The sequence below is a fragment of the Haliotis rufescens genome, unplaced genomic scaffold (assembly GCF_023055435.1).
Source record: "Haliotis rufescens isolate VD_foot unplaced genomic scaffold, xgHalRufe1.0.p SCAF_18, whole genome shotgun sequence".
In the NCBI taxonomy this organism is placed as follows: Eukaryota; Metazoa; Mollusca; class Gastropoda; order Lepetellida; family Haliotidae; genus Haliotis; species Haliotis rufescens.
The window spans coordinates 32,493,728-32,515,235 of record NW_025963868.1 but is presented as its reverse complement, the minus strand read 5'-3'; the positions used below and the strand labels follow the sequence as shown (position 1 = coordinate 32,515,235).

At 40.9% G+C, this 21,508-nt stretch overlaps 1 protein-coding gene across 9 annotated transcripts in view; it reads right to left on the bottom strand.

The window, feature by feature from the left end:
• Nucleotides 1-14,166, bottom strand: part of LOC124113965 (high affinity cGMP-specific 3',5'-cyclic phosphodiesterase 9A-like) — a 131,225-nt gene extending 117,059 nt beyond the window's left edge. For 5 of the 9 annotated variants that reach the window (XM_048398619.1, XM_048398616.1, XM_048398614.1 and 2 more), the window contains exon 1: nucleotides 13,895-14,165. In XM_048398619.1, coding sequence (XP_048254576.1) covers nucleotides 13,895-13,963 — 69 coding nt within the window. In that variant the 5' untranslated portion in view covers nucleotides 13,964-14,165. Of the gene's footprint in view, nucleotides 1-13,894 lie in introns of all 9 variants that reach the window. The other 4 variants (XM_048398612.1, XM_048398611.1, XM_048398615.1 and 1 more) reach the window with 1 other exon arrangement.
• Nucleotides 14,167-21,508: the final 7,342 nt, after the last annotated feature.

Here is a 21,508-nt window from a genome sequence, read left to right as displayed (position 1 = left end):
TCAGACGGTCCAGATTACGCATTACTGCAAACAACCTGCCTGTATGGCGGGAAACAGGGCAACGTTTAGGCTGTCAAATTTGTACCGATCATTTTTGCTCTTTAGACTGAACATACAGAGCCTATGTTTAAGAGTTCTGTGCTAAATGCAATTTTGAGGTTACGCTACAATGGACATGGACATATCATATCATATACATATGAAGTATTTGGTCTGACATATTAAGTTTGACTGTATCAAGATTAGTTGACTGTATCAAGATTAGGGTTTCCTGTATCAAGATTGACTTCACGGTATCAAGATTAGAGTCACTGTCTCAAAAGTTACAGACGTATTATTCTTCAGTTAAAAATCCTCCTCTAATCTACCGTTTTACAGTCGCGTATTTCTGACAGTTATTTGATCCTAATCACACATAAATCCCTGGGATGTGATTAGCGTCAGACAAGAAGGAATTAACTAGTTGAAATCTGCAGCGTGACCGGTAATTCATGGCTATAAACACGAAGAAAGGAAGATTGATATGATAACTAGTGTCTCTTTTGAAATAGGAATTATTTCGGTTAATACTGAAAACAACTCTAATTATGACTCCTCTGGGGCAGAGTTGTATTTCTGAGAAATCAACTCCACTCCGTAAAAGAAGCTCCCCATTTCAGTTTTTTTCGTTTTGAGAAACGGGGCCGTGGAACTCAAATAACGGAAATCAATATCTGGCATCATCATTGACGGTTACGACTCCATGCTTGCTCACATCGATGTTTTGAGGACCGCGTCCGTGGAGTAGTGGATAGAGCAGTGGAGTAGTGGATAGAGCAGTGGAGTAGTGGATAGAGCAGTGGAATAGTGGCTAGAGCAGTGGATTAGTGGCAAGAGCAGTGGATTAGTGGATAGAGCAGTGGAATAGTGGATAGAGCAGTGGAGTAGTTGATAGAGCAGTGGAGTAGTGGATAGAGCAGTGGAGTAGTGGATAGAGCAGTGGAGTAGTGGATAGAGCAGTGGAGTAGTGGATAGAGCAGTGGAGTAGTGGATAGAGAAGTGGAATAGTGGATAGAGCAGTGGAGTAGTGGATAGAGCAGTGGAGTAGTGGATGGAGTAGTGGATAGAGCAATGGAGTAGTGGATAGAGAAGTGGAATAGTGGATAGAGCAGTGGAGTAGTGGATAGAGCAGTGGCTAGTGCAGTGGAAGAGTGGATAGAGGAGCGGCAGAGTGGATAGAGCAATGGAATAGAGGATAGAGCAGTGGAATAGAGGATAGAGCAGTGGAATAGCGGAAAGGCCAGTGGAATAGTGGATAGAGCAGTGGAATAGTGGATAGAGCAGTGGAATAGTGGATAGAGCAGTGGAATTGTGGATAGAGCAGTGGAATAGTGGATAGAGCAGTAGAGTAGTGGATAGAGCAGTGGAATAGTGGCTAGAGCAGTGGAGTTCTGTCATCCCTTTTCGATCAATGTATTGATTTGTGTGATAACCAATAAGAAGCAGCACGACGTACTGAGATATCCATCTAAATATCTGCTGTTTTAGTTGGAGGTGTGAGTTGGAATTAACACCGCTTTGAGCCCATAATAACCCTAATCATCATCATTACCACTATTTATGCTTGTCGTAAGAGGCGACTAACGGGATTGGGTTGTCAGGCTCGCTGACTTCGTTGATGCATGTCATCGTATCCCAATTGAGTGGATCGATGCCCATGATGTCAATCACTGGATTGTCGGGTCTAGACCCGAATATTTACAGACCGCCGTCATATAGCTGGAATATTGCTGAGTGAGTCTGTTAAACAACAAACAAACAAACAAATAAACATTACATGTACTTTTATTGTGTGCTATATTAAGTTCAGGCTGGTACGGTAGATGGTCAGTGTAGCGCGGTTCAGACATTCTAGATGGTGTTGCATTGAATTTCTAGGTACTTTTCAAGACTAGTATAGACATCGAATGAATAGTTTTCGAAAACGAGAACAATATAGTATTGAATTGCTATTATAAACAGTGTTGCATCGATTGCACGTTTCAGCTAATCGAGAACAGTGTAGCGTTCAAGGGATCGTTTCAGCGAATGTGGTTGGTTGGTTGGTTGGTTTGTTGTTTAACGCCGCACTCAGCAATATTCCAGCTATATGACGGCGGTCTGTAAATAATCAGGTCTGGACCAGACAATCCAGTGAATAATATCATGAGCATCGATCCACGCAATTGGGACCGATGACATGCATCAACCAAGTCAGCGAGCCTGACCACCCGATCCCGTTAGTCGCCTTTTACGACAAGCATAGTCGCCTTTTACGGCAGACAATCCAGTGAATAATATCATGAGCATCGATCCACGCAATTGGGACCGATGACATGCATCAACCAAGTCAGCGAGCCTGACCACCCGATCCCGTTAGTCGCCTTTTACGAGAAGCATAGTCGCCTTTTACGGAAAGCATGGGTTGCTGAAGATCTATTCTACCCCGGCTCTCCACGGGTCAATGGCATATCATAGCACCAAATAGCAAGGATTCTGCCGTCTGGAACTATACTAGTTTTTATAAGTTCCAGAAAACCTATAACAGCAGAAGCCGACGACCATTAAATTCGGTGATTTAATACACTACCTCTCATATTACACTGTGACTCGTCTTTGAGTCATAGTTGCTAGGCAACTGGTTACTCTGGATACATCTGATGACATGTGTGTAACACCTCGAAATAGTTGTGAAATGACGTCATTGTGAGCAAAACACAATAGACGGTATTGATAATTATCATCAGTTTGTAACAATTGCGAAATCTTTTTCTGAAGAGTGCTGTAAAGTTCCTGCGTTATCAGCATTAGCAAGTACCATAACAGCTGTAACCCCAAGTTAACATATTTTGTTCTTTGTTAACAAATACAATTGTCAACCAAAATTAGTTTCTCTTTGCGCTAAGGTTTATATTTTGCTTCAAAAAACGTTTCGTACCTGAAATGAATGAAAACATCATTCAGCTGGATGGATATATAATTGTTATCATGCGTATAACATTTATGTCTGGTCATTCTTGACCGCCTCCGTGGTCTAGTGGTAGAGCGTCCGCCCGGAGAGGATTCGATCCCCGGCCACGTCATACCAAAAGACGTTCAAAGATGGCACTTGTTGTTACCCTGTCTGGCGCTCGGCATTAAGAGGTAAAACAAGGACTGGTCGGCTCGGAGTCAGTATACTGTGTCTGATTTGGGTATTCACGTTCAACTGCGGCATGGTATCTCAGTGGGCTAGCACTATAAATCGGCAATAGTACGGACTAGTACAAGCAGCCACATACACACACATGCATGCACGTCGCTATATAAGTGCAATAATCTTGGACGCGACGTTAAACCCAATTTCACCTTCACCTTCTGATGATTCTTGGGAGTTTTATATTCACTTATACTGCGTGGATGTTTCGGTAGCGTCTTTCAATTATGCTGTGTCAACGACAAAATATTTGTTATTCAACGACGCACTCAGCAATATGCCAGCTTTATGACGGCGGTCTGTAAATAATCGAGTCTGGACCTGACAATCCTGTGATTGACATCATGATCACCGATCCACTCAATTGGGATCAATGACATGCATCAACCAAGTCAGCGACCTGACAACCCGATCCCGTTAGTCGCCTCTTACGACAAGAAGGGGTTGCATTCGTCATCACTCGCCCCTTTCCGTAACCTGCAAGAAGACTCGTCCCCCTATTGATGAATGTTATGTGCGAAAATACGACACACCAATCAGAATGCGCGTATGATTTCAAGTTCTTCGTCAAAGAATCCCTCCGAAATAATTTTTGATTTTACATATGGCTTGCATCTAAAAATATACCGAAGACGCAGTTAAATTTGTTCAATCATACTGTTTAATTTCGCATGTCCTGATGTGTTTTAAATTGCATCTGAAATATATATAATGTGTGGGGAAATATACATGTGAACCATTACGCAACGAGTTGGCAATTGTTTTAGGTAAGCCCGTTTGCGCTAAGACGGAACCCGGTCGCAAAAATGACCATGAGAGGGGCAAGACTTGTCCGGGAATAACAAGAGTTGGTCACGAATGGCAGGGGTTGCTGAAGAAGAATTATAACCCGGATGTTCACGGGGCTGTGACACAGAAAACAATCTTTGGAGATGCGGGATCCACATTTTACAGAATCTGATCGTTTTATACAAAAACGGCTAGAATATGCGGTTCAGTGCCAAAGTAATATGCAAAGAAATAAAAACGGCACAGCCCTTTCCTTGGCCACAAGACACGTTCCTTAGGTAGAATTGACAGCAATCAGGCGCATTTGTAACCAGCCACATGTCACCAGTTAATGAAAATTAGGAATATTTAATCGCTATGGTTTGCTTTACCGGAAAGTATAACATTCATTGACAAGTATAGCATTCATTGACAAGTATAACATTCATTGACAAGTATAGCATTTATAGACCTGTTATAAACGCCTGAAAGTATAGCATTCATTGACATGTTTTAAACGCCTGAATGTATAGCATTCATTGACATGTTTTTAAACGCCTGAATATATAGCATTCATTGACATGTTTTAAACGCCTGAAAGTATAGCATTCATTGATATGTTTTAACGCCTGAATGGATAGCCTTCATTGACATGTTTTAAACGCCTGAAAGTATAGCATTCATTGACAAGTATAGCATTCATTTACATGTTTTAAACGCCTGAAAGTATAGCATTCATTGACAAGTATAGCATTCATTTACATGTTTTAAACGCCTGAAAGTATATCATTCATTTACATGTTTTAAACGCCTGAAAGTATAGCATTTATTGACAAGTATAGCATTCATTTACATGTTTTAAACGCCTGAAAGTATATCATTCATTTACATGTTTTAAACGCCTGAAAGTATAGCATTCATTTACATGTTTTAAACGCCTGAAAGTATAGCATTCATTTACATGTTTTAAACGCCTGAAAGTATATCATTCATTTACATGTTTTAAACGCCTGAAAGTATAGCATTCATTTACATGTTTTAAACGCCTGAAAGTATAGCATTCATTTACATGTTTTAAACGCCTGAAAGTATAGCATTCATTTACATGTTTTAAACGCCTGAAAGTATAGCATTCATTTACATGTTTTAAACGCCTGAAAGTATAGCATTCATTTACATGTTTTAAACGCCTGAAAGTATAGCATTCATTGACAAGTATAGCATTCATTGACATGTTTTAAACGCCTGAAAGTATAGCATTCATTGACATGTTTTAAACGCCTGAAAGTATAGCATTCATTTACATGTTTTAAACGCCTGAAAGTATATCATTCATTTACATGTTTTAAACGCCTGAAAGTATATCATTCATTTACATGTTTTAAACGCCTGAAAGTATAGCATTCATTTACATGTTTTAAACGCCTGAAAGTATAGCATTCATTGACAAGTATAGCATTCATTGACATGTTTTAAACGCCTGAAAGTATAGCATTCATTGACATGTTTTAAACGCCTGAAAGTATATCATTCATTTACATGTTTTAAACGCCTGAAAGTATAGCATTCATTGACATGTTTTAAACGCCTGAAAGTATAGCATTCATTTACATGTTTTAAACGCCTGAAAGTATATCATTCATTTACATGTTTTAAACGCCTGAAAGTATAGCATTTATTGACAAGTATAGCATTCATTGACATGTTTTAAACGCCTGAAAGTATATAATTCATTTACATGTTTTAAACGCCTGAAAGTATAGCATTTATTGACAAGTATAGCATTCATTTACATGTTTTAAACGCCTGAAAGTATAGCATTCATTGACATGTTTTTAACGTGTGGAAAGTGTAGAAGTCGATGACACGTTTTAGAATGTCTGGAAAGTATAGCATTCATTGACACGTTTCAAACGACTTGAAAGTACAGCATTCATTGACACGTTTTAAACGCCCGGAAAGTATTGGCGTCATTAACAAGTTTTAGACGTCTGGAAAGTGCAGCAGTCATTGACACATTTTAAACGCCCGGAAAGTATATCATTCATTTACATGTTTTAAACGCCTGAAAGTATATCATTCATTTACATGTTTTAAACGCCCGGAAAGTATAGCATTCATTGACAAGTATAGCATTCATTTACATGTTTTAAACGCCTGAAAGTATAGCATTCATTGACATGTTTTAAACGCCTGAAAGTATAGCATTCATTGACATGTTTTAAACGCCTGAAAGTATATCATTCATTTACATGTTTTAAACGCCTGAAAGTATAGCATTTATTGACAAGTATAGCATTCATTGACATGTTTTAAACGCCTGAAAGTATATAATTCATTTACATGTTTTAAACGCCTGAAAGTATAGCATTTATTGACAAGTATAGCATTCATTGACATGTTTTAAACGCCTGAAAGTCTATCATTCATTTACATGTTTTAAACGCCTGAAAGTATATCATTCATTGACATGTTTTTAACGTGTGGAAAGTGTAGAAGTCGATGACACGTTTTAGAATGTCTGGAAAGTATAGCATTCATTGACACGTTTCAAACGACTTGAAAGTACAGCATTCATTGACACGTTTTAAACGCCCGGAAAGTATTGGCGTCATTAACAAGTTTTAGACGTCTGGAAAGTGCAGCATTCATTGACACATTTTAAACGCCCGGAAAGTATTGCAGTCATTGACAAGCTTCAAGCGTGTGGAAAGTCTACAATTTACTGACAATTTTTAGACGTCTAGAAAATATAGCATTACGTTTAAAACGACTGGAAAGTACAACATTATTTGACACGTTTTAAACGCCCGGAAAGTATTGCAGCCATTGACAGGATTTAGACGTCTGGAAAGTGCAGCATGCATTCACAACTTTAGAAAGTCTAGAACACAAAGTTTAGATGGGAATTAGACAGAGTGGAATTAAATGACAGTCTTTGTACAATCTTGAACCGTAAGCATTCAATTGTATCTTGTAGACACGAACAACCAACCATCCATTCAATGGAACATGCAGACAGTCTGTAATAGCAAAGTATTTAATCGCACGTTACGACATTCTAAAACTGTATTGCATTCTGTGAACGCATTTGGCAGTACATAGTATAGCATTTGGCGGTATATAGTATAGCATTTGGCAGTATATAGTATAGCATTTTAATAAGAGTTTTCACCAATCTACAACAGAATAGCATTCCATTACGTGTTTAGACAGTTTTTACAGTAGAATATTCAGTATCAAGTTCCAGGCAATCTCAGCCTTGCGTTCTGTGACATCATACGCTACCTTTTCACATTACACGACTATTTATGTTGCAGTTGCTGGGCAACTGGTTACTTAGATCATTGTTAGATAGCAGTGTCATATCTGGCAATGTTAAGACATGTTCAGACAATGGCTATAACCACGGGGAATAATGATCCGTGTTTGGTAATCGTCTATAGTCGTCTTTAGTGATGACATCGGTCAATCTGTGTTAATGATATTCATTAACGAATGCAAGAGGCTGTTATCACGTTCTTCCAAATGCCTCCCAGAGACTTAAATACAATGAAACATGTAGCCCTTTCGACAACTAAGTTGTTTATCTCCCGGGCAAAGGAAAGGATATACTTCAAAACTGGGATTTGATCAAACAATTACCAACATTATTGAAACGTCACTAGAATGAACACAGTCGCCGAAACACTTCAGACTTAAGGTCTCAACGCTGTGATACCAGTATCAAATACATCACCTCTCTTGTTTCATTTTTAGACACCATCAAACATGGGTGTATACTTTCTTGTGCCCGGCCGTTTAGTTTGTGCTTGTGGAGTGAGTGAGTGAGTGAGTGAGTGAGTTGTGTTTAACGCCGCTTTTAACACTATTCCAGTTATATCACGGCGTGTCAGTTTAGTGAGGTAGGAAAGCCAGAAGTGATGCAGGTCTCAGACGTTTACCTCTTCGGTGAAACCCACGAGCACGGGTATGGGGCTGACAAACCTAGAAACATAATCGGGGCGAACCGGGATTCGAACCCACAATCATAGGTTTCTGGCGTGCCCAAGGGACGTAACTCTGCACAGCGAATTTCGGCGCCTTAGACGACTGGGCCACCCGTGCCCCCTTGTGCTTGTTGACGTCTGTTTTCCCACAGATATACGATTCTAAAATAATATCTCATTGCACGGATGGCCCGGTGGGGATTCGGGTAAAAAATGGTTCCTCATCAACTATGCTTGTCGCTGTGGAGGCGACGAAAGGGATCGATCGATCGATCTCGATGACTAAATTGACTTAACCCCGACGGCATGGACCTTTCCTCACAATAACAGTCACTGGATTGTCTGATCCAGCATAAATAGGGGGGTTTGCCAACATAAATACAAAATCAAATGGTCACATATTTTAATAAATGTTTCCGTGTAGTGAGATGTGTATGATATATTTTGTCATGTATCAAGAGAGGACATTACATTTATCTGCTGGATTATAACCGGTGAGCTTAAACAACAATAAAGTTGTGTACAGTGTAACACTATAACCCTGCTCTCCTGAACTCGTCCGGAATAACACGTTTCCGGATTAACATATATCCGGATTAACATATTTCCAGATGACAGATTTCCGGATTAACATCTTTCCGGATTAACATCTCCGGCTTAACACTCTTCCAGATTAACATATTTCGGATTAATCTTTTTCTGGATTAACATCGTTCCGGAATAACATAAATTCTTTCACGTGTTTTGGCGTGGAGTTTTCACAATCAAACATGGTATGACAACTATAGTATTGACATGGAATTACGAATTATTATGATTTAATATACAGTAAACTACGTTTATAACGAACACTCTTATAACGAACTGACCGATATAACGAACTTATTTTTTAGTCCAGACCATGTGTTGTATATATGCTGTATATACGCTGATAACGAACTACGGTTATAACGAACTAAAATTCGTGGTCCCTTTGAGTTCGTTATAACCGTAGTTTATTGTATTGTGATAGTATGACGAATATTGTGATGAATTATAAATCAACTCGTAGAATTCTGAAAATTGTTCGTTTTCATTCTAAAAGATGTCTTTCAATTTAGTAGTTTCATATATTATGCATCCACGTGTGGCTGAATAAAGCAGCAGTTCCTTCACAGCCTCACATTAATACTTGATTCACATATATTGTTTTAAAACCAAATATTGTAGTAATAAAACGTAAAATTGTTAACCTGATACGTATTCTCACGGAGAGGAGGGGTAGTCACAGGTGAAGATGTGTGTGTGTGTGTGGGGGGGGGGGGGGGGGGGGGGGGGGCTTGGGGGGTTGGAGGAATGTAAAAAGAATAGCTGGAAAATAAATGTTTTTTACTGAATAGAATGTGATATCTCAGAGCAGCTTTTCTTAAATATCAAACAAAGCTTTCACTATCACAAAAATCAAAAACAGACTGTTAAAGAATTGAGATTCTAATATAACGGTTAATGTGAATTCAGCGCATATCGCTGCCAGAAATATTCCAGTAACGACGGGAACTCTAACAGTGTTAGGGTCTTCAAACTTTACACGCTCATGGGGGATCGAACCCGGGAACTCTGCGTGACGATTGAACGCTGAACCACTGGGCTACCCATCGATTGTGGTCAATGGATATATACTGGCGGGCAAAAGAAAGTATACACTTGAAAACTGGATTTCACTAAAAATTACAAGCGTTATCGAAACGTTACAAGCCTAAAACGTAAACAGTCTCCGAAACACTGCAAATGTATGGTCCAAAACACAACATAATACCCGATCAAATATTGTCTCATCGATTTACCATTTCTTGTTTGTTTCATTTTTAACATGGATGTATACTTTCGTTAAATTCGTTATGAAAGAACATCTACATTTAAATCCATAAACTATACGTGTCTCTTATAACGAAATCAATCTTTCTAAACTCGTTTAATAGAAAACAATACCAAAGTAATTAGTATTATATATCATCCAAAATATACCGTCCGGTCCCGTTCACCATGACCCTAATGACAAGGCGTCTGGAATTGAGTATCGACCCGACGGCAATCAGCGCCACATCAAACAGAGCGGTATACCTTGAACAAACCCAGGTTTTCATTCGGTTATGAATACTCGCCCCAAGGGAAAATGTAACTTTGTCACTGACAGGCCCCAAACCGCCTTGACATCAAGAGGGATTGTTTAACTGGATTACCGAACACATTCCGACTAACACAATACAGGCATTACCAGCATACATACACATGTCTAGACGCTGTTTTGCCGCCAGACCGCCTCCGTGGTCTAATGGTAGCAGAAGCCGAAGGTCCGGGGTTCGATCCCCGGCAGCGTCATACCAAAAGACGTTAAAAGATGGTACTTGTTGTTACCCCGTCTGGCGCTCGGCATTAAGGGGCTAAAACAAGGACTGGTCGGCTCGGAGTCAGTATACTGTGTCTGAGTGGGGTGTCCATGTTAAACTGCGGCATGGTATCTCAGTGTGCTAGCACTATAAATCGGCATCAGTCCGGACTAGTACAAGCAGCCACACACACACGTACATGCACGTCGCTATATAAGTGCAATAATCTAGGACGCGACGTTAAACCCAATTTCACCTTCACCTCACCTCGCCAATGAAGACGGAAACAGTAGTTGTTGTTTACATTTATCATCAATTTGAAATTAATTGGCGGCATGTGTTGTCGAGCCTAAAACATTTATGTACATGCCAATGAGTATCTGTAGTGTAATTGTTCCTTCGTACTAGGGGGGCACGGGTGGCCCAGTCGTCTAAGGTGCCGCGATTCGCTGTGCAGAGTTGCGTCTCTTGGACACGCCAGAAACCTATGATTGTGGGTTCGAATCCCGGTTCGCCACGATTATGTTTCTAGGTTTGTCAGCACCATACCCGTGCTCGTGGGTTTCACCGAAGTGGTAAACATCTGAGACCTGCATCACTTCGGGCTTTCCTCCCACATTAAGCTGACACGCCGCGATATAACTGGAATATTGTTAAAAGCGGCCTAAAACCCAACTCACTCACTCACTCACTCCTTCGTACTAGTTTCTCGTGAGGTTTTATTCCCATGGAACCCTTTTTACCAGGAAAATCTGTCCACGGTACATTTACACTGACAAAATTTGTCCGGATGGATCTAATTTCATGATTAACTTATCATCGTTGACATACATTCTCTTCTGCACAATAAACACAAATAAAGCTTTAATACAACTGTAAATTATGTATCCCAAATAATTTTTAAAAGATCTATAAAAAGATATGATCGAACACCCCGCATAATGTTATCTGAGAAAAAAGATAAATAATAAAAATATTGAAAAAATAATTCCCCTGGAATCAAATTATTAAATTTTAACATCTGTGGTTGTTTTTTGCTCCGTATACTTGTTCAGAAGATATAAACAAATGCAATTCTCCATATTATATATATTTCATTATTGATGTTTTTGTAACTGAATTTTTTCGTGAAAAATTGAAGGTTTTGCGTTGAACAATATTTTTATAGAACTGTAGGAGGAACTCACAATTGGCTAAAACCAATGATAGTGAGTATCATGTTACGTCGTTTAGTTCAACACATCCACGGCCGGGGACGCCAGAAATAGGCTTCCTATTTTGTACCCATTTGGGAATGGAAACTTGTTGTCAGCATGACGCGTCAACACCTTAACCACTCTGCCACCCAAAAGTCACACCATCTGCAATTAACAGATGGTTTCAGACAGGTGTGCGGCCGGCTAATACTGTTACACAAGAGAGTTCGTCAGTTAAGCCGAAGGGTTGTAACTGAATAGGTTGTCTGTCAACATTATTAGTCATGTTTGACTGTAGGCTGATCTAAACTATCGAACGAGCGAAAGTATACACCCACGTTTGACGGTGGCTAAAAATGAAACCAACAAGAAATGGCTATTCGATGGTGATTTGATCCGAGTTTCATAGCTTTGGTCCGCAGTGTTACGGCGCCTGTTTTCAGCCTAGTAACATTTTGATAAAGCTTGCAATGTTTTAGCCAAATCCAGTTTTCAATAGTATACTTTCTTTTGCCCGGCAGTTTATATATTTATTTCATCAATAGTTTTGTTTCGAATTTTGCAAATCTTTGTTTGCCAACGTTTTATACTTTACAGCAGAAGAATGGTCAATGTGTGAAAATATATAACGGCAGTGCATAGACCTGTTTACTGTTCACAGCAATTTTCAAACAAAGTTTTCAGTCCAATTAACCGACCAATGATACTGGATAAAGAGATGGGTAGGTTCACACAACTGTACTTGATGTCTCTGGTCTCTAGTCCAAGTCGTAAGGGGCGGTCGGGTAGCTTAGTGGTTAAAGCGTTCGGACGCCACGCCGAAGACCCGGGTTCGATTCCCGACAAGGGTACAATGTGTGAAGACCATTTCTGGTGTCCCCCGCCGTGATATTGCTGGAATATTGCTAAAAGCGGCGTAAAACCATACTCACTGACTCACTTCAAGTCGTAAACTGTCATATAGTTCATCGCTTCAGAAGTTTATATTTCGATTTAGAGCGAATGCATTTAATGAATGAGAAGGATTTGAGCAATATTTCAGCAATATCACGGAGAGGGACGCCAGAAATGGGTTTCACTCATTGTACCAATGTGCGGAATCGACCCTGGCCCTTCGGCGAGACGGACGAACGCTTTAACCATGAGGCTACCCCACCGCCCCTTCTGTTAAAACATTATTGTATTGATCATTATAACCAGACAGTTTAGTCACGTTACTTTCAGTTCATTAAACACCGCCTAACTGATCACGCGCTGTATTAAGTTGAGAAACTCGCATGATTATCAGCCTAGTGTTTCAAACATAAAACGCCAACGCCAGATTATAAGCGCAGAAACATATAACATTGGGCCTAAAAACCAAAGTAGCGGTATAAAATATATAAATAGATCACCGAAAATCAGCCATGACACCAGGTATTCACTAAAAGGGATATCGTCAAAGTCCCCATACAAATAGTATCCTGTTATCTTAATGAAATCACGCCTGACTTTCAAAACATTGTCATTTTCTCTCATCGCTTTGAATTCATGTCCATCTCCAAATAGTTATTACAACATCAATATTCCTCTTCAGAACGTAAAAAAGCATTAACAAACATGGCTGCGAGGGCCCTCAAGTTTGAGGAGCTGAATTGAGATATCATAGACCTTGAATTGACTGTATAACATTGTCAATATTGTTCACACCCCGTGTCACGTTTCAGTCCGAAAATCTCATCAAGGCTCCACCCCCGGGGCACAGAGGATAACTGTCAGATCCTATCGTTCAGGTATATTCGCTTCAGTGAGAGGAAGCCATATGACTCTCGGTAAAGACAACCGCGTCTGATGATTCAGTTCTGGGACAAATTAGGTTTGTATTGATAGGATCGTGTATACGGTTGAACTGGCTGTCAACGTTTGTCAAAGGTCTCTACAGCTGATGAGTCGCTTACATTTGACACGTCTCTTTAAGTATGAGTGCGAGGGACGAGACCATGACGTGTTGGATTGCAAAGATGTTTCAAATACCGATGTTGTCCGTAATGCTTAATAAAACACATCAACAATGATAGCCCCACGCTAAGCCCAATGTAACGATTAGTTTCATTACGAACAGTATTTTGTCATGGAATCTATTTAACCAAATCATACCCACTCGTTTTGTTAGATATAAATAGCGCTCCAACAGTTTCAAATCTAAATCATGTATAAGTACATATAAATCTAAAAACAGGCATTTACACAATATCATGATCTTCAAAATTTAAAACATAACACCATTTAATATGTCCTTTAACAAAAAGTAGAGGACTATGTTTTCTAAGGTTGTGATGCGGTCGGCGGAGCATCTTCCGCCTCGATGCAATCGTAACCTACCTTCTCCTCTTTTCCATTAATGTCAAGATAAACTGTCTTGGAGGGTTCAATCGATGACGCGTTCCCCATTCTTGGTTCGGTCCCGTATCACAGTCACTCTATTCTTCAAGCGTTCACAATGTCACCACAAAAATATCACCTCCATATACATATGCTATATTCATACAATCACGTTAAATCCTTCTCCGCCTGTCATGCTTAGATCTTCCTTCCTAATGTGTCGTCTGCTCTTTTATACTCTCGCTACTGTCGCGTGCTAATGGCGTTACTGCGCATGCGCGCCAAAGCCTCCAGCTCCGTTGTTTCGTGAATCACCTTGGAGATGAATTAGATTTAAATGCATCAAGTCACTATGGAGACAAGCGATGCGATCTTTCGGCACAATAGTTACAGCTCAAACATGTACCACTTATCACTTGTAGCATAAAATAAGTGGCGTTTTTGTGTTCAGGGATGTCGGCATTGTGCCAGCGCGTTATCGATCTCAAGCTGAATGGACTTTGCAGCGAGAAAATGCGATCGGTGTAATTATATCTACACTACAAACGCTCTGTCATCTCGGGGAGCCAATGTAACAACACGCAACTTCGTCAACGATTTTTTTCAAACGAGACCACTTAAAACTCTACCTCGTCTTCGGTCACGCATTCCTCCCGGGAACATCCCATCGACATTCCGATGCCTCGTGCACGTCGGTCCCACAGGGAACCGTACATATAATCTATGATTCCAGTAAACAGGATTAATCTCTCACCCCGCTTGAAACGCTTGTGGTATTAGTTTCATGCATGGTGGTCTTCGAGAAGCCTTGATTCTTTTAGAGTATCAGTTTGTAAGTTGCATGATGCCACATTCAGAAATATGAATGTGGCTTATAAATAATTACAAGTGATAGAAGTAAAAGTAGTAGTACTGGTAGTAATAGTAGCATCAGCAGCAGCAGCATCAGTAGTAGCAGCAGTAGTAGTAGTAGTAGTAGTAGTAGTAGTAGAAGTCGGAGGAGTAGCAGTAGCAATAGTAGTAGTAGGAGAAGCTGTATCAGTGACAGTAGCAGTAGCAGCAGAAGCAGCAGTAGTAGTAGTAGTAGTAGTAGTAGTAGATGTCGAAGTAGAAGTAGTAACAGTAGTAGTAGCAGTACAAATTGAGGTAGTACTGGTTTGTTTGTTTGTTTGTTTGTTTGTTTGTTTGTTTGTTTTAGGCCGGCCTCAGCAATATTCTAGCTGTATATTCGGTCTGTGAATAATCGAGTCTGAAAATCAGAAAATCCAGTGATTGACATCATGCGCATCGATCCAAGCAATTGGAGTACGATGACATACATCAAACCAAGTCATCGAGCCTGACCAACCGATCCCGTTAGTCGCATCAGTAGTAGTAGTAATAGTAGCAGTAGTAGTAGCGTCAGTAATAGTAGCACCAGTAGTAGTAGTAGTAGTAGCAGCAGCAGCAGCAGCAGTATAAGTTGTAGTAGTACCATCGGTAGTAGTAGCAGTAGCAGTAGTTTGATTTGGTTTGTTGTTTATCGCCGCACTCAGCAATATTCCAGCTATATGACGGCGGTAATAATCGAGTCTGGACCAGACAATCCAGTGATTAATATCATGAGCATCGATCCACGCAATTGGGATCGATGACATGCATCAACCAAGTCAGCGAGCCTGACCAACCGATCCCGTTAGTCGTCTCTTACGACAAGCATAGTCACCTTTTACGGCAAGTATGGGTTGCTGAAGACCTATTCTACCCCGGAATCTTCACGGGTCGTAGCAGTAGTAGTATAAGTAGCATCAGTAGTAGTAGTAGTAGCAGTAGTAGTACCAGCAGTAGGTGGAGCAGTAGTAGTAGTAGTAAAAAAAATATTAGTTGCAATAGTAGTTCTATTAATACACGCAATTGGGATCGATGACATGCATAAACCTTATCAGCGAGTCTGACCACCCGATCCCGTTGGTCGCCTCTTACGACAAGCATGGGTCGCTGAAGACCTATTCTAACCCGCATCTTCACGGGAGTAGTATTGTAGCATTAGTAGCAGCAGCAGTAGAAGTGGTAGTAGCATCATCAGTAACCGTATTTGCAGCATCAGTAGTAGTGTGTATCAGCAGTAGTAGCAGTAGCAGTAGTAGCAACAGAAGCAGTAGAAGTAATAATACTAGTAGCAATAGTAAATAGTAGTACTAGTAATATTTGTAGTAGTAGTGGAAGTAGCAGCAGCAGTAGTAGTAGTAATAGTAGTAGTAGTAGTAGTAGTAATAGCAGCAGCAGCAGCAGTTGTAGAAGTAGTAATAATAGTAGTAGTAGCAGCAGTAGTTGTAATAATACTAGTAGCAGTAGTAGTAGTGGTAGTGGTAGTGGTGGTGGTAGTGGTGGTAGTGGTGGTGGTGGTGGTAGTTTTGGTGGTAGTGGTAGTGTTGGTGATAGCTGTAGTGGTACTGGTGGTGGTTGTTGTAGTGGTGGTGGTAATGGTAGTGTTGGTGGTAATGGTAGTGTTGGTGATAGCTGTAGTGGTAGTGGTAGTGGTGGTGATGGTGGTGGTAGTGGTAGTGGTAGTGGTGGTGGTAATGGTAGTGTTGGTGATAGCTGTAGTGGTAGTGTTGGTGATAGCTGTAGTGGTAGTGGTGGTGGTAATGGCGGTGGTAGTGGTAGTGGTAGCGGTAGTGGTTGTAGTGGTAGTGGTGGTGGTAGTGGTAGTGTTGGTGATAGCTGTAGTGGTAGTGGTGGTGGTGGTTGTAGTGGTAGTGGTAGTGTTGGTGATAGCTGTAGTGGTAGTGGTGGTGGTGGTGGAAGTGGTAGTGGTGGTGGTGGTGGTAATGGTAGTGTTGGTGATAGCTGTAGTGGTAGTGGTAGTGGTGGTGATGGTGGTGGTAGTGGTAGTGGTAGTGGGAGTGGGAGTGGGAGTGGGAGTGGGAGTGGTGGAGGTGGTGGTGTTGTTGTTGGTGGTAGTTGTTGTGGTAGTGGTGGTAGCGGCAGTGTTGGTGATATTTGAAGTTGTAGTGGTGGTGGCAATGGTAGTGGTTGTAACAATATTAGTAGCAGTAGTACTGGTAGTGGCCCTGTTCTTTTCTGTTCTACACCGTTAATACCCTAACCACTTCCCTAGCACATTATTACCTTCGTACCCGACAGAAATTACAGAAAACTAGTATTCATTTAAAAAAAATATATTTCATTAAATATTCATAGTCATATGACTTATTCATGTACATTACTCTATATATAATTATATATTATATATTACAGGAATATTAACAGTTGTACTTAGTGAACATCAGCAATTCTTTAAAGGCCCTCTGTGTCAATATTTTCCCACTTGATGGATATGCGCCAATGTCGATCTGTGCGAGCTCAGTTTGTGTTCAGTTTTTAAAAGCTGGACTATTTTCAGGTTCATCTTCCAGCAAAAAAATAGTAATCCTTGACGGAGTGACAAAAAATATCCCGTCCCTTACAAATATCCTAGATTATGATATAAACTGACGGACAAAAGAAAGTATACACCATGTTTGGTGGTGGCTAAAAATGAAACCAACAATAAATGGTTATCCGATGGTGATGTATTTGATGCGGGTATCATAGTTGTGTTTTGGACGTTAAGATTACAGTTTCTCGGCGACTGTTTTCAGTCTAGTTACGCTTAGCAAGTTTGCAATGTTTTGGTCAAATCCAGTTTTTATATTTCATCAATAGTTTTGTTTCATTTTTTTTCAAATCGTTATTGCTATCGTATCATACTTTACAGCTGCAGAAAGGGCATTGTATGAACATATATAACGACAATTTGTAGACCTGGTTGCTATAAAGGCAGAATCATGTACTCAGATTGTACAGTTTGTAGCGGGTCGGAGATGTGGCAGCACAGTTGGCGTGACAGACACCTTAAGGCGGTTGCCTGGCAACGAGAGTGAGAGTAACGGCCATGTGTTCGTGGGAGTCTATCTGTGTATGAGCAAGCGTGAGAGAAAGAGAGAGAGTGGGAGAGAGAGAGAGAGTGAGAGAGAGAGAGTAGGAGAGAGAGGGAGAGAGAGAAAGGGAGAGAGAGAAGGGACGGAGAGAGAGAGGGAGAGAGAGAGGAGAGAGAGAGGGAGAGAGAGAGCGGGGGAGAAAGAGGGAGAGAGAGCGGGGGAGAAAGAGGGAGAGAGAGAGGGAGAGAGAGAGGGACGGAGAGAGGGAGAGAGTAGGAGAGGGACGGAGAGAGAGAGGGAGAGAGAGATAGAGAGAGAGAGAGAGAGGGAGAGAGAGAGAGGGACGGAGAGAGAGAGAGAGAGAGAGAGAGAGAGAGAGAGAGAGAGAGAGAAAGAGAGAGAGCAATTGGGATCGATGTCATGCATTAATCGGATGGTCAGCGAGTCCGACCATCCGATCTCGTTAGCCGCCTCTTACGACAAGCATAGTCGCCTTTTACAGCAAGTATGGGTTGCTGAAGACCTATTCTACCCCGGATCTTCACGGGTCTCAGCGCTATGAATAAGACCCTATATGTCGGGATGCAAATCTTAAAAACAAAGTCGCGTCGACATCGGCATGGACCTGCGTTAATGATATCTCAATTTATTCTGGGTTTATTTTACGAGATGGAACAAGACATATTGGTAAAGGGTGCAAAACGACAATTCTGTTGTGACGTATTTAGGTCACGTGTAACTGCGGGGGCTTCACACGCTTTTTATGACTCAAAGCTGATCTTTAAAACAAAAAGTGTTAGTGGTAGTGGTGGTAGTAGTGGTTGTGGTGGTGGTGGTAGTGGTAATGGTAGTGGAAGTGGTGGTACTGGTAGTGTTAGTGGTAGTGGTGGTAGTGGTAGTGTTGTTGATAGCTGTAGTGGTAGTAGTGGTGGTGGTGGTAGTGGTAGTGTTGGTAGCGGTAGTGATAGTGCAGGTAGTCGTAGTGGTGGTAGTAGTGGTAGTGTTAGTGGTGGTGGTAGTGGTGGCAGTGGTGGTAGCGGTATTGTTAGTGTTAGTGTTAGTGGCGGTGGCGGTAGTGGTAGTGGTAGTGGTAGTGGTAGTGGTAGTGGTAGTAGTGGTAGTATGGGTTGCTGAAGACCTATTCTACCCCGGATCTTCACGGGTCTCAGCGCTATGAATAAGACCCCTATGTCGGGATGTAAATCTTAAAAACGAAGTCGCGTCGACATCGGCATGGACCTGCGTTAATGATATCTCAATTTATTCTGGGTTTATTTTACGAGATGGAACAAGACATATTGGTAAAGGGTGCAAAACGACAATTCTGTTGTGACGTATTTAGGTCACGTGTAACTGCGGGGGCTTCACACGCTTTATATGACTCAATGTTGATCTTTAAAACATAAAGCGGTCACTTATATAAAGGAGAGAGAATGAGAGAAGGCCGCATGTGACGTATGTTCTGCATGCTTATTGTTAAACCTAACCTAACCCCGGGACGAATCTGTCATTCCAACCCACCAACAGCAGATCCTGTCGCAGTTATGGGACGCAACTCTGCGCAACAGATCACGGCCATTAGATCACTAGATTCCCTGAGCATAACAAGAAACAACATTGAAATCCACCTTAATTCATCCCGGGTGTCCCGCCGTCATGTAGCTGGAATACTGCTGAGTTCGGTGTTAAACAAGAAACAAACAAAACAAACAACCCACCATATCAAAGCTAATTAAATCGAAGACATGGAGTCTAGGATATCTTGAACTCGAAACAGTTTGTTTGTTTGTTGTTTTACACCGCACTCGGCCATACTCCAGCAATATGACGGCGGTCTGTAATTTATCGAGTCTGGACACACAATCCCGCAATTGGGAAACCACAACATGCACAAACTAAGTCAGCGAGCCTGGCCACCCGATCCCGATAGTCGCCTTTTCGGCAAGCATGGGTTGCTGTGGACCTATTCTACCCCGGATCATCACGGGTGGTTTTGTCTTGTTGTTTTGTTTAACGCCACACTCAGAGAACCGATTTGTTTACACATAATTACCCAGCCAGATTGATTTTACAAACGTTTGCAGGAATGAATGATTGTTAAATATACCTGATTACATTTAACAACAGTTCGTTCAATTTAAATACAGTACACTACGTTTATAACGAACACGCTTATAACGAACTGATGGATATAACGAACTATTTCTTAGTCCCGTCAATTTGCTGTATATATGTGGTACATATGCTCTTAACGAGCAACGTATATAACGAATAAAAACTAAAGGTATCTTTGAGTTCGTTAACCGTATTTTACTGTACATGAAAAACAAACACCGTTTACTTTCTTTTGCCCCTCACTGTATTAACGGAAAACAGTGATTTGGCAAAACGAAAATTCTGAAAAAGTGTGTTTTAGCTCCTCCTTTAAATCATCTTAAAATTAAACAGTGAATTTCAAACGACTGTATACTTTATACAATTAAAACTGTGTGTCATTTTACCATCGGTAAGCAGTTTACACTAGGCTGGGCTTCTGAAGAAAGTTTAACATACAAGGTATATATACATATGGTCAGATATTATCCTATCAGTTGTCTGACTAGCAGTATAATGGCATACCCCTGGGACGAGTCCGCAAGGTCTCAACGTGAGACCGCCCTACTATTGTTGTCCGTTGCTTGGAGACAATAACAGTGGCCACACCTTAAGTTCGCGTTCATCTGGTCATCGGATCTGGTTCATTATCAGTTCGTTGACGTAGCGAGTGTCTAATATAGCTATAAATACAAAATGTATCCATTGAGCCTTTTTTCAAAGCGGAGGTAGAGATGGGAACCCCACCCCCCCAAAAAACCCGCCAAAAACCCCCCCAAAACAAAAAAACAACCCAAAAAAAACAAAAAACAATTACTTACAAAAGAATTACTTCATTATTATTACTTACTCACTCACTCACTCACTCACTCACTCACTCACTCACTCACTCACTCACTTACTTACTTAAAAAGCGTGTTTCAGTTCAAGTTTAAAATTTGCAAAACAGTGCAAATAGGAGTCACTCTTGTGTGTTAAGTACATGGGTAAGTGGACACAGCACATGGATATAGGTATGCTTTGAGACGGAAATGTATCTTTTCAGCTGACTTCATGTGTTTGTTTGTTTGTTTGTTGTTTGTTTGCACCGAGCAATAGTCCAACTATATGACGGCGGTGTGTAAACAATCGAATGGACCAGACAATCCAGTGATAGACATCTTGAGCATCGATCTAGGGAGTGTTTTGATCCTTAGGGGGATTGATTTTATCACAAAGGGAGTGTTTTGATACCAAGGGGGATTGATCTTATCCCTGAAGGAGTGTTTTGATACTAAGGGGGAGTGATTTTATTCCGAAGAGAGTGTTTTGATCCTGAGGTGGACTGATTTTATCCCTGAGGGAGCGTTTTGACCATTATGGGGTTTGATTTTATCACAAAGGGAGTGTTTTGGTGCTAAGGGGATTGATTTTATCCCCGAGGGAGTGTTCTGATCCTTAGGGAGATTGATTTTATCACAAAGGGAGTGTTTTGATCCCAAGGGGGATTGATTTTATCACAAAGGGAGTGTTTTGATCCCAAGGGGGATTGATTTTATCACAAAGGGAGTGTTTTGATCCTAAGGGGTTTGATTTTATCCCTGAAGGAGTGTTTTGATCCTGAGGGGGATTGATTTTA